Source organism: Prionailurus bengalensis, chromosome B4, assembly GCF_016509475.1.
Source record: "Prionailurus bengalensis isolate Pbe53 chromosome B4, Fcat_Pben_1.1_paternal_pri, whole genome shotgun sequence".
NCBI classification, from domain to species: Eukaryota; Metazoa; Chordata; class Mammalia; order Carnivora; family Felidae; genus Prionailurus; species Prionailurus bengalensis.
Window position 1 is genome coordinate 136,342,711 of NC_057358.1, and position 13,202 is coordinate 136,355,912.

A 13,202-nucleotide genomic window follows, 5' to 3' on the forward strand; every position below is an offset into this window, starting at 1 on the left:
GGGCAGGGACTCTGAGGACACAGGGATGGGAGGGAGTCTTTAGCTCCCAGACCAGCTCAGGTCCCGCCTCCTCCTGGAAGCTTCTAGGGAGCCCCTTGCTGGGTTAGGGCCTTCTCTGGCCCCCAGCTTCTCCGTTGCCCGGTCAAAGCCGGTGGCCTTATTGTCACTGCCTAGCCAAGTCTGCCTCCACCATCAGTCTGTGGTCTCCCGGCCTGGGTTTAGGCCTGGTTCATCCCCGGGGCCCCGGCACTGAGCTCGGGGCCGGCCCACAGTGAGTGGGCAGAATGTGCTTGGCTGAATGAATGAGTGACTGACTGAATGGATGGAGGCAGAAGGAAGGCGGGGTGGTGGGGGGGGGGGTGCCGGGGCCTTCTTGTTGGTCATCATCAGACTCTGGGGGTTTTCCTCTTCTCCCCGGTCATGCCCCACTCTGACCTGCCGGGAGTCTAACTCGCCTTGACCGGCCCCGGAAAGGCCCGAGCGAGCTTGCTCCCTCCCGGGACGAGGGGAGGCTGGCTTGGTGCCTCCCACTGTGGTGGATAGAGCGCGCTAACGCTCCCCGCACATTAGCATGCTGAACCCACGTCTCTCGTAAGGTGTTAATTAAATTTCTTCGAAGTATATTGTCTGAAAAAAAAAAAAGGATAATTAGAAAGATGTCTTTAAAAGTATTTATGTAACTGATACGGTACCGCTTTTGGTTTGCCGCATAATTAGATTTAAACACAACTCCTCGAGCGGCATACTCATTTGGAGAGAGCCGCTCGTTGAAATGTCATTGCGTTGTTTTTAAGAGTTCTGAGCCTGGCAGAATCATTCAGCTGAGGAGGCTGAGCGTGGTTTGGGGAGCACTGGACTGGGAGCCACGGTCTCCCTTTGTTCCCTGGGACACGCGGGGCCACTTAACTCAGCACTGTCGTCCTCGAAACCAGAGGGCTGTGATGGGCGTCGCGGAGCAAGAACTTACCTTTCTGCGGCTCTTTTTAATTTCCCGATGGTTTTTGCTTCGTGAGGTGGCTCCACGTTACAGGCGAGCGGAGCCAGGCCACGTGTTTCGCTGAAGGTCACACGTCAGTGAGAAATGGCGGAGCTGGGACCTGAAGCCCGGTCTGATTCGGGGACCCTTTGCCCGCACAACCCTGGAAAGCCCTTGTTTTAAAAATGATGAGACCATCTCACGGCTTTGAAAACTTGCTGCCTATCTTTCGTGCTTTGATTTCCCGCGCTCCTGTGAGATCCCCCCACCCCCGCTTTTGCACACATCTTTCCCTGGATGCTGCGTGCCCCCCGCACGGTGCCTGGGGCTGGTTCTTTCACTCGGACCAGAGGCCGTAGAACTTACATTCTCGATGGGGCTGATGGTATCTCCGGAGGGGGGGTGAAACTCGTTTTTAGGGGGTGAAGAAAGCTTATTCTTCTTAGAAAGCCCAGATATGCATACATACACGCACAGTCATCTGTGGGGTTAAAAACCTCACGGGAGGGGAGCGAGTAGGGGAAAAACTCATCTAAAAAGGGTCGATGATGGAAAGGGCCGCGGTAGCCAAACAGCAGGTCAGCCGTCGTAATCGCACTGTGCCCGCAGCTGCTCTCCACTCGATAGTTACCTCCTTTAGCCCCTGAGGGCCCATGTTACTGAGGGGAAACTGAGGCTCAGAGGGACACACGTTTTGCTCAGCCAGCAAGCGGGAGAGTCGGGACTCGGAGCCCCGAGGGCCCACTGGGAAGTCCGGGCGTGACGTCTGTGTCCGTGGCTGGCGGGTCGTGAGCTGTGCCCGGGCCTCGTGCTGGTCACGCACCGCCTGCAGTGTCTTCTCTCCCCGCAGGGTGGACCCCGTGCCTCACGATGCCCCCAAGCCGCCCGGCTACACCCGCTTTGTCTGTGTGTCTGACACCCACTCGAGGACGGACCCCATCCAGATGCCTTACGGCGACGTGCTCATCCACGCCGGGGACTTCACGGAGCTGGGGCTCCCGAGCGAGGTGAAGAAGTTCAACGAATGGCTTGGTAGGTGCCGGGCCGGAGGTGGCCTTCCTGCGCTGCCGGGGCCCCCCTCTCCGGCCTCGCTTTGCCTGCCCACCTCCCCTGGGCAGCCTTCCCTGACTGCCCGCTGTCGGCCACGCCTCGATGTCTCCCACCCCAGCTTTTGCCTCCCGCTGTGACTTAGTTTGTGCGATTCTTTTGGCCTGGGAGACGCCCTCCAGAAGGGATTTTGTCGAGGTTTGTTTATGTCCATTTGCATGTGTAGCCCCCGGCGCCCGAGACAGGTAGGTGCTCAATAAATAATTGGTGAATGAATGAAGGCATGAGGGGGCGAATGAATGAATCAGTCTCTACGAGCGGTGATACCAGGGCAGGCACCCAGCTGGTCTGTACCGGCTCAGCCACCACCACCGGCGCGAAGGCTTCCCCAGTGAGGGGACCCCCAGGCAGGGGACCCGTGCGGACTCCTCCCCGGGGGCAGCCATTGGGAGAGGGAGTGGAGCTCGATGGGCCATGGTGGACGATGATTTATAAGCGTGCCCCCCGGGGTTTGTCTTCAGCTTTTTGCTTTCTTCCCAAACAAACAAAAAACATAAATGCGGAGTGCCTCCTGGGAAAAACAACCTGCCCGGAATCCAGAGAAACCGCACAGCGAGCCGTCTCTGCCGTGGCCTGGGGGACAGATGGACGGCCCCTGGGCGGCCCAGCATGCCAGTGCGCTGGCTTGGAGGTGTGGGTGCAGAGCAGTCCCACCTCCGTGCCCAGCGCTGCTCGGCCGCCAGACGGTCCCCACCCCCCCTCCCCCAGAGCTTCCCCCCCCCCCCCCGCCCCCGCCGTGCACTTGGCTGGGAGCTCCGTGAGCAGAGGGCCAGGAGCAAGGCGGGGGGAGCCGCAGGAGCGAGAGGCCCAGCTTTGCCAGTCGAGACAAATATTTACAAGCAAGGCCTTCCCTCCGCTTGGCAGGCTTGGAGCTTTAAATATTGATTTTTCAAACGGGAGATTCTGGTCAAGCGCCCCGTTTGGGCTGGAATGTGTGGAGGCCGAGGTGGGAGAGGGCTCCCCCAGGGCGGGTCTGTCTCACGGCTCCTTGCCTTGCCGCGTGCCGCCTCCTGGCCCCGGGCTGCCCCCACTAGGGTGGGGTCCGGCCTGCTTCCCATCCCCCCCCCCCCCCCCCACTCCCGGCTGCGGGTCTCCAAAGATGTGAGGCTGAGCCGAGCCTGTGTCCCAGGCAGGTGCCAGGCTCCCGCTGTGGGCCAGACTCCTCTCCGTCACTGCCTACCTAACTTTTGGGAACCAGGTGAATTTGAGGACGGGTGCTGTTTTCGTCCCAATTAGAAGGAGAGTTAGCCCGAGGGTCTCAAGGGTGGGGACTGATTCCGACGAGGTCCCGTCACTGCGGAGGGGATGAGTGAAGCAAACGGCCGCCCGTGCAGCCGGGGTGGTGACACATGCTCCGGGAGCACAGGACAGGGCCGACGATGGCCTTCTGCTGGCTGGGGAGGCTTCCTGGGGAAGCTGACTCCGGGCCAGGCCCTGACTTAGCAGTTGTGAGTCGGTGCAGGGAAGGGGCAGCTGAGGTCAGGCGTGCTGGTGGGCACTGGGGAGGAGTGGCCGGGTGCTGTGGCCGGGGTGAGGGGGTTTGGGGCGTTGAGGGTGAGGGCCCCGGAAGGAGGGCTGGGCTGGCCGCGACTCTGAACGTGAGGGGAATTGGGGGCCCCAGGGGGCCAGCATGGCGAGCCGGCCATTTTAGAAAGATGGTTCTAGCTGCCTTTTCACAGAAGTCAGAACACAACGTGCTGTGGGAATTTGGGGGTGGGTGGGTGGCGGGGTCTTCATGTGACCCAGAGCCGGATCGATTTATCTGCCTGGGTTGTTGCAGGTGGAAGGATGAGCTTACACAGGGGGTCCCCCAGGCGTCTCCCCTTTGCTGCCTCGAAGTGTTTGCCGATGTCAGTGCCCGTCATTCAAGTGGGATAGGGTGGGGTCGGGGGGGGGGGGCTCCAGACTCCAGACTCCAGAATGAGAAGCCCCTCCCCCTATTTGACTGAGAGGCAGGGAATTTGCGCGTGAGTGAGCACGTATATAGGAGCAGGCTCCTAGAGGTCCACCTGCAGCGGGCTTTTAGGGAGCCTGCCTCTCGCCCAAAGTGAGAAGTGAGACTCCGCCTCTGTGGGCTGGCAGTTCGGGGCCCCGGGAGGGGGCGGCGACCGTGGCTGAGAGCCGGGCTGGGGGCTCATTAGGCCCACGTGCATGGTCAGGAGAGGCGCGCTCTCACAGACGCCTAGCGGTTAGTGAGTGTTGATGCGTGCGGGGCGCTATTCTCTGCGCTCGGTGTGTCTTATCAAATCCTTTCATCCTCCCGGCGACAGACTGAGGCAGGAGCCGTTGTCACCCCCATTCCACAGAGGAGAAAGCCGAGACCCAGCGCCGTGACGTGACTTGCCCAAGGCCACGCGGATGGCGTGCGGCAGAGCTACTTGGATTCGAACCCAGGCAGTTGGGTTCTGGAGCTGAGCTCCTCCTCAGCCGTTATCTCCTTTTCTTGTTCTTCTTACGGTGAAACCTCTCTGATTCAACGTGAACGTGTGCGCTTTGCCATCTTGGGTCTGCTTCCTGCCCGGGTAATTGCAGCAGCCACGAGACCTGTCTGGGCTTCAGCGGCCTCCTTTTAGAGGCAGGCGGTCAGGCTCCCCTTGCCCTGCCTACCTCTTTGGAAGCAGGTTGTTTTGAGGCTCCATTAGGATAGAGGAATGATCGGCTTCTGTGAAGCGTATGTGACATCGCCGCCCCCCCACCCCACCCCGAGCTGGCGTTTGCCAGATCAGGTCTCCCCTTGGGGTAGAGGTAGGTGTCATGGGCGGGTCCCCCAGGAGAGGGGAACATCTGATCTGAGCCATGGGGGTGAGTAGCAGGAGAATTGGTAGGACAATGTGTGGGCACAAGTGTGTGCAGTTTCTGAGAAGTGTTGATGTATGATCTTAGCTATGTCTGCCGTTACACACACACACACGGAGAAAAGACTGGAAGGAAGTACTCATTCATCCATTTGGTCTGTCTCACTGGGAACCTCCCACGTGCCATGTGTGTCCCAGGCACTGGGGTGACAGCGCGGTGGGAGGTTACAGGGCATGCTTGCCTTCTGGTGATGGGGACACGGTGCATCTGAGGAGCGGGGGGCGGGGGGCTCCTGTTCGCAGGCCTGTGGGCCAAGGATGGGACTTGGGGGTTGGTTCCAAGTGCAAAGGGGATTTGGGGGAGGTTTGTGTAGGGGAGTGACCTTTAAAAAGGTATTCAAAGGCCTGAATGACGGAGTTAGAGTGAGACCAAAGTCTCTGGAATGTTCCAGAATTGATGTCTGGGTGGTGGGTCGTGGCGTATTTTCTTCTTTATGGTTTTCTCTCTCCTCTACCTGGATTTTCTGTACGGAGCATGTGCATCATATAAAGGCAACAGTAAAACCTTATCGTTTTTAAAGAAATCTTGGCCTCTCTGGTATCTGGCGCAAAACGTGTCCCAAGATGGGGGTGGGGGCAGCCCTGGCCTTAGGTCAGGCCTGGTGTCATCCATCTACTCAGAATGCCACCTGGAGCCCTTCCCTAGGACAGCAGGGCTTCCCCCTCACTCCCTGTCCCTGGAAGGGCCAGGCTCTCCTCCTTGGATAAGAAAGTTATGGATTTGAAATCTACAGTAGCCTGCTTCTTCCCCGTTCATTGATTTCACAGAAAGCATTTAAAATCATATTCTAGGGGTCACCTCCAGGCAGTCAAGAGGGGATTTAAGAAATTAATAAAGACCTTCTTTGCAAGCCAAGATTGGACACCTAACTGCGGTGTGTGTGGCTAAATTCAAGCTGACTCTAATTTGCTGGCAGGTGCACTGCTCTGGGCTTGGCTGTGAGTGGTGACCGTGTTTTGCCCATTTGCAGGGTTCTGTCTGGGTCTGTCTGTTGGAGGGGGCAGGTTTGGGGGCGACAGGGTTCTCCTGAGAAGACCGTTAATACCTTTCCCGTTGCCCATTAATATCCCAAATATATTCATGAAGTAGAAATGCCAGCTTGGTTTGTAAATGTTCCGGGAACAGCTAAAAAATCACTAAGGACAGGCTCTTCAGCTAGAAAGGGTGAAAGGAACAGCAAAACTTGCTGAAAATGGAAAGGAATGTGCTGGAAGCTCCTTGTTTTTCCATAGCTAATGACCTCAGTGTCACCCGAACCGGCTGACGCTGTGCTCCTCCGTCCCCACTCTTGGCCTTGGCTCCTGCTCTCCCTGCAGTGGGGAATGTTCTTCCTCCTGTCGTGCAGAGTCCTGCCCGCCCTCCAGTCGCTGCGCGTGAAGCCTGCCCCGCCCAGTAGGGCAGCGTTGGCCTCTCTTCCCTCTGCACCCAGAGCTCCCCGTTCAGATCCTGGTGGTGGCAGGGCATTATCTGTGGCTTCATGCCCCTGTTTCCCACCTAGGCCATCAGCGCCTGGAGGACAGGGCTGAGCCTCATTCCCAGCACCAGGCAGCACTTGGCCCGGGGTGGGGGTGGGGGGCGGCCAGAGGCTGTGGGCTCGGGATGGACGAGTGGGCGGCACACTGATGTGCTGTGAGCCGGTCACTGTGTCCCCAGCAGGGCCGTGCACAGCTGACTGTCGTTGGGTGGGAGCAGCCGTAAGTGGGGGCTCTGGGGAGGGCAGGGCGGTCTGCAGGAGGGTGTGAGCTGTGGCTGTTGCAACTTGGAACTTGGGGTGGGTCTGAGAAGACCGAGGGTTAGAGGCTGAGTTGGGGTCTCCACGATGAGGCCAGGAGCTGAGGCCAGCAGGGAGGCCTGGTATTTCAGGTGGCTGTCTGGGGTCCCCCTTGGAGGCCAGGGGTGCTGAGAGCAGGAGGAGATGCTGAGCCCCAGCAGCACCCACCTCCCAAGATGCTGGCTGCCGAGGCTGCTGCCGACCCGGGGTCTCCACACCACACGCATCCCGCCCCAGGCGTGAGCACCAGACTGCCGGCTTCCATTGGCGGCCGTGCCTTGAAGGAGTGATTCACATAGTGTCACCAGGCTCGCTCTCTGTGACCAGCAGGTGCCAGGCTGGCTTCCTCAGCCCTGGCCTCTGCAGCCCTCACTCCCACCCTCTAGCTTTGGTGGCCTCAGACCACTGCATGGGCCCCGGAGGCCACAGGCCAGTTGTTCCCTCCCCTCCCCTCCCCTCCCCCCCCCTCCCCTCCCCTCCTGGCTTCTCCACCCTCCCCCCTGCCCCCACCGCCCCGGGCTGGACACCGCCCATCTAACTTGGGTTCTCCCGCAGCAGTCTCCACACCACCGTCCTCTCCGCACCGCCCCATGCCCGTCTCCTTTTGTTCCTTGTTTTGCCCCTGCCCGCTGAAGCCTTGGTTCTTTCCAGATGACAGTCACTCAGGCCCCCAGCTCCTGCTGCTGCCCAGACACCCGCCCCGTCTTTCCACACTTAGCTTTCCCTTTGAGATCCAGCTGGTGTATTGTTCACTCTTCTCAGAAGACACTTCCTCCTGGCTGTCCACCAGAATTTCAGACTCGTTCTGTCCCAAACCTGCATGCATCCCTCCAGCGTCCTCTCTCCCTTCCCTCTGAGGCCGGTATCAGCTGTCACTGTTATTCTGACCTTGCTGCTGTCTGCCTGCCCCCTTCACCTGCTTATATTACCTGCTGAGCCACCGTGGGCCCCCAGGCGGGCCGGCCAGCCAGGCTCGCCTTCCCCCTGCCGGATCCCGTGAACCCCTAGAGGGTGGAGATAGTGCCCCGGTCAGCGAGGGTCCTCAGAGCCCCGCCCCCGCTGGCCCTGAGGGCTGCTGGGCGGGTGTTGGTTGAATAAAGCGTGGAGACGTCTGACAAGCATAAGATGCTCCAGTTAATTAAGTGGCACTACCCTTAGCAGAATCAGGCAGGGGAGGAAGATGCGGGCCTGGTAATGGAGTATTTGGAAGTTATAATTAACTTTTTACTGGGGCCCTAGCATGAAATGAGATATAAGACAATATAAAAGGGGTCCAAGGATTTAGTTAAATAGAGCTGGGTCTCCTGCAAGTAAACCCTTAATTAAAGTCTGTGAGGGAGGAAGGGAGAGGAAGGGAAACGGGGAAGTCACTCCACGGCGGTGTTTTTGGTTCTCGCCTCATCTGCCACAGTGTTGAAGGCCCGAGGGCCACAGGGGTTCGGCCGCAGGAGTGGGCCGCCCGCAGCATTGCGCCTCTTTGCGATGTAGCCCAGGAGCCCGCGGGATGGCTGCAGGTGGAGGTGAGGGGCTCCGGAACGCGCAGGGCGCTGGCTCTCCCCACGCAGGAGCTGGAGGGTGCCCCCAGGCACAGGGATTGTTAGGGCCTGCGGGAAAAGATGGGCTCCCCGTGCGGCTGGAGGGTCCCCACCCCCAACCCTGCCAACACCGCTCAACCACTTGCCTTCCCGCGGCAGCCACGTCCCAGGTTCTGACTGTTCCCTGATCTCCGGTCTGCCCTTCCTGGCGGGGTAGCCGCCCTTCACGTGGAAGGCTGAGCTGTCCCCAACCGCCGCCCTCAGCTCTGTCCCCGGCAGCGTGTGTGAGCACGAGACCCTGCTTTTGTCTTATCCCTTTAACTTTTTGACCTCCGTCCTTCCCGCCTCTCCCCACCAAACATTTCTCATCTGTGTGCGTGTCACCTGCTTGCCACGCCTGGGCCGTGACCGTGGCGCGTCTCATGTTTTGCGTGCGAGGCTGCGGAGACGGCCCCTGCAGAGATAGTACACGGAGCCCCTGCACCGTCCCCGGTCCCAGGGCACCCCGCTGCGGAGCAGGACCCTCTCCCACTGTCCAGCACTGTGCGGACAGGGCACAGGCGAGGAGCTCTGCCGGTGTGGCCGGGATCCCCAGGGGTGGAAGCAGCTCAACTCCTTGGGGACGGGCTTCCCCCTGCTCCGTGGACAGGACCCGCAGCCTCTTCAACCAGAGCAGGGGATAGAGAACGGCAGTCGGGGCTCCTGGGGCCCGCCTCTGGCTCTGCCCCGCACCAATCGGGCGACCTCGCTTTCCCCCCGCTGAGTGTCCGACCTCCATAAGATGTGACATGTGGACCATGGGTTAACGAGGGCCGCCCCGGTGCTCTTGCTTGGCTGTGCGGGCGCTGTCCGGGGAGCAGTGCCCCAGGCCCACGTTCCTCCGGGCCTCTAGGCCCCGGTGGGTTGGGCGAGGGTCTGCTTCTCCTGCTGGGCTGTGACCGGGGGAGCACGGGGGAGGGGTCCACACTCACCCCGCTCAATACAGGTTTCAGGAGCCCACTACCTTTGCTGGCTCGGTGTTGGGGGTTCAGGGATGTCCACCGCGGGTGTGGTTCCTGCCCGGGGGGGCCTGAGGCAGGGACGGGTTATAAAGATTAAACAGAGGGGCGCCTGGGTGGCGCAGTCGGTTAAGCGTCCGACTTCAGCCAGGTCACGATCTCGCGGTCCGTGAGTTCGAGCCCCGCGTCAGGCTCTGGGCTGATGGCTCGGAGCCTGGAGCCTGTTTCCGATTCTGTGTCTCCCTCTCTCTCTGCCCCTCCCCCGTTCATGCTCTGTCTCTCTCTGTCCCCAAAAATAAAATAAACGTTGAAAAAAAAATAAAAAAAAAAAAGATTAAACAGAGTAAATAGACAAGATCATTTTGGTGATTAGATCAGTAAATCAGGTCAGCAAACAGGGCGAGGTGAGAGTGACTGGGGCAGGGGTTTATCTGACATAAGGTGGTCCAGGAAGCCCCCTCCGAGAGGGTCCTGCGCTGAGAAGAACCCAGTTCTGAATTGCCTGGAGGGTAGCCAGAGGCCCTCAGGGCTGAGCACAGTGGCCCTGGAGGCCAGGGAGGAGGCCCGGTCCTGCTGACCAGAAGCTGGGGCGAGGACGTGGGTTTTATTCTAAGTGTTAAAGTGGCCACTGGGGCAGAGGCAGGGGAAGGACATGGTCTGACTCAGTGTTTTGAAAGACTCCTTTGGCTGCTGGGTGAGCTGGGCTGCGGCTACTGGGGCACCAGGAGAGACTTTACAGGTGTCCTTGAGAGGCGAGGGGAGCAGGGACTGGACCTGGGGGTGGCCGAGGGCACAGTGCAAAGTGCAGGGTTCGGCCGCATTGTGGAGATGACATCAACAGGGTTTGCTGATGGGAGGTGGGGGTGGAGGGTGAGGCGGGTCACTGACCTGGTGTCCACGGAGCCCGGCAGGCCTGGCTGAGGAAGGCGCTCAACCCGTATTTGTTAAGCAAAGGAAGAAAAAGAAAGAGAAATTTTATCATGTGGTCACATCAATCAAAATATGCAGGGGCGCCTGAGTGGCTCAGTTGGTTGAGCTGTTGTCTGAAGTCAGTTGTCTGACTTCAGCTCAGGTCACGATCTCGTGGTCCGTGAGTTCGAGCCCCGCGTCGGGCTCTGGGCTGATGGCTCAGAGCCTGGAGCCTGTTTCCGATTCTATGTCTCCCTCTCTCTCTGCCCCTCCCCCGTTCATGCTCTGTCTCTCTCTGTCCCAAAAATAAATAAAAAACGTTGAAAAAAAAATTAAAAAAAAATAAAAATAAAAAAACAAAAAATTAATTTTTTATACTCATCAAAAAAAAAAAAATTCTTCACAAAGCCAAAGCGTGTTTTAGGGGCTAAAAGAGAGAAAATTAACTTCTAATGAAGGTGAAAGAATCTAGAAATTCTAGCTGTGGTCAAATGATCTTGGCTAGGCATAATTGCAGTGTTTTCGTATTAACATATAACCAACCCCCTTGAGAAGTGTGGTTAAGTGCAAATTATCTATTTGCAACAGAATGGCTTTGGAAATGAATGAGACCCACTGGGATGTATGTGTGTGTGTGTGTGTGTGTGTGTGTGTGTATTTTTTTTAAATGTTTATTTGTTTATTTGGAAAGAGAGAGAGAGAGAGAGAGAGAGAGAGGAAAAGGCAGAGAGAGGGGAAGAGAGAATCCCAAGCAGGCTCTGTACCGTTACTGCAGAACCCGATTTGGGGCTCGAACTCATGAACAGGAGGTTCATGACGTGAACTGAAGTCGGATGCTTAACCGACTGAGCCACCCAGGTGCCCCGCATGTGTATATTTCAAACATGTTTTGCAAGACCATCATCCTAAAAATCTCTGGCTTAAGTTAAAAACAACAACAAAAAATATATGCTTAAATAGAAGCACATCTCTGAAAGGCCTGGGGTCCCTGAGATTTCTTCCTTCGTTTCCTTTTGTTATTCTGGGGGATTTTATGCTTGCTTATTTATATCCCAGTTTGTGCCGAAAGGTTTGAGATGATTTATAGAAGCAGTAAGGATAGTAAAATGATAACACCTCGCTGGTAAATTAAAAGCCAAGATTAGAAAAAAGAAAGAAATTAGAGTAGTTCAAAAGGAGAGCCTAGAATATCAACACTCAGGGCTGGATGGACCCTGTGAGCTGGAAGTAGGAGCCTGAGCTTCCTGAGGGCCAAGGTGAAAAGGGTGATGCATTTGGTAAGTGGCTTTGATAATTGGAAGGAGGAAATCTTCAAGCCACTCTGACTGATCCACACTCTGTGTCATGTCGGGCATCCGTCTCACTCAGCCGTGAGTGTCTTGAAGGCCAGACTTGTGTCCCTGTCATTTCTATGTAGGAGGATCTTGGTAAAGACTTTTGTATTTGAATAATACCAATGAATATTTGTTTGGTGTTTCCTGTATATTAAACCTGTCTGTTTCTGCCATTCATTGTGTGCCCCAGCCCCTGCTTGGGATTGATTGAAGTTTGCTTCTTTCCCCTCTACTGGTTTGGAAATTCTACATTCTTTTTCAATTTGTTTAGTGGCTGCTCATAAATTTTTAATATGCGTATCTGACTTAACTCAATCTAAAATTAATCGATGTCCGCATTCTTCCCTGAAGGTCCCTGGAACGCACCCACCCCGTCCCCTCTTGCCGCCACCTTATGTATCTTTGTTGTCTGGTGTCTCACTTCTAATTTGTTTATAAGCCTGCCCTGAAGTATTCGCCATCATGATTATTAATAATAATCTTTTCCAGTTCACAGTTGATTGTTAACTCAACGTATGTTTGCTGAGCACTTGTTATGTGCTGGGCATGATCCTGGGCACTGGGGATGCTGCAGTGAACAAACAGAAGACAGGCCATGGGTAAAGAGAGCTGTAGTGTGTTGGAGAGTCAGGATAAGGGGTCAGGGCAGGACCTGATGAAGTGACATTTGAGCAAAGTGCCGAACGGGGCGGGGGAGGCCAGTTAGGGAGAGCATTCTGGGCAGGGGCAGCAGCTTCGAGTCAGCAGTGCTGGTGGCACCTTTGAGGGCCACTGGGCAGGCATGGCTGGATTGCCACGGAGGGCCCGAGGGAGTGAGTGAGTGGGAGAAGTGGAGGCTGGGTAGGGGACGCGAACCAAGTAGGAAGGTCAGGAGGCTTCACGTAGGAAGCGGGAGTTGAGGGAGACCTTGGCATCTGAGCGACGTTTGGTCAGGTGAAGGGTGGGTTCAGGCCTTGCAGCTCGAAGGGGCAGGCTAACCAAGGGCCTGAGGCTGGAGCTCTGACTTGCCATTGGTTTGCGGTCATTGACTCCCTCAAGAAACACGTATTGGGCACTTGTGTTGTCCTAGACCCTGTCCTAGACGCTGAGGGTACAGTGGGTGGCAAAACAAACAAGATTTCTACTGAAGAGACATGTAAATGAGAAAACACCATGACATGATGCCTGACGTGGTAACCTGTGATCAAGTTAGACCCATGGAGGTTTAATTCACAGCTCACCTGCCTGCCAGGTATGGGACCATGGGCAACGGACTTACCTGGGTCTCAGGTCCCCATCTGTACAATGGATCCTCCCAGACTGGAGGAAGTGTGGAGGAAGGATGGTGTGTTAATAACCACATGGGCTCAGAGGCTCTGCTGGGTTTCCCTCCATGACCCTTCGCTTCACCCCGCGGGGCATCTTCACCCCTTAGCGCCCGTTCGAGGCTGCAGAACCGTTGGAGGGAATTGCTGGTTAGTAGAGAAATACCGGCGTGGTCATTCAAAAGCTGAGGAGGCAAGATTTTCTTGCTGGTATGCTTTTCTTTTTTTCTACCAGCTTGGAGCGATGCGTTTGGATGTGAAATAAGCCTGTGGGTTTTTTAAAATGTCATTTTCATGCTGGACTTCATTCCAAAACAGGAATAGTCCACCGCTCGAACATCCTGGCTAGCACAGAAATGAAATATTCTGTCCCCGTGTGCACACAAACCTCTGAAATGTCTGGAAGATCCCA

At 56.7% G+C, this 13,202-nt stretch overlaps 1 protein-coding gene across 1 annotated transcript in view; it reads left to right on the top strand.

Moving 5' to 3' along the window:
• MPPED1 (metallophosphoesterase domain containing 1) overlaps window positions 1–13,202 on the top strand; it is a 73,959-nt gene that overhangs the window by 18,715 nt on the left and 42,042 nt on the right. Inside the window, exon 3 of the mRNA XM_043562838.1 lies at window positions 1,827–2,008. Coding sequence (XP_043418773.1) covers window positions 1,827–2,008 — 182 coding nt within the window. The remainder of the gene's footprint in view (window positions 1–1,826; window positions 2,009–13,202) is intronic.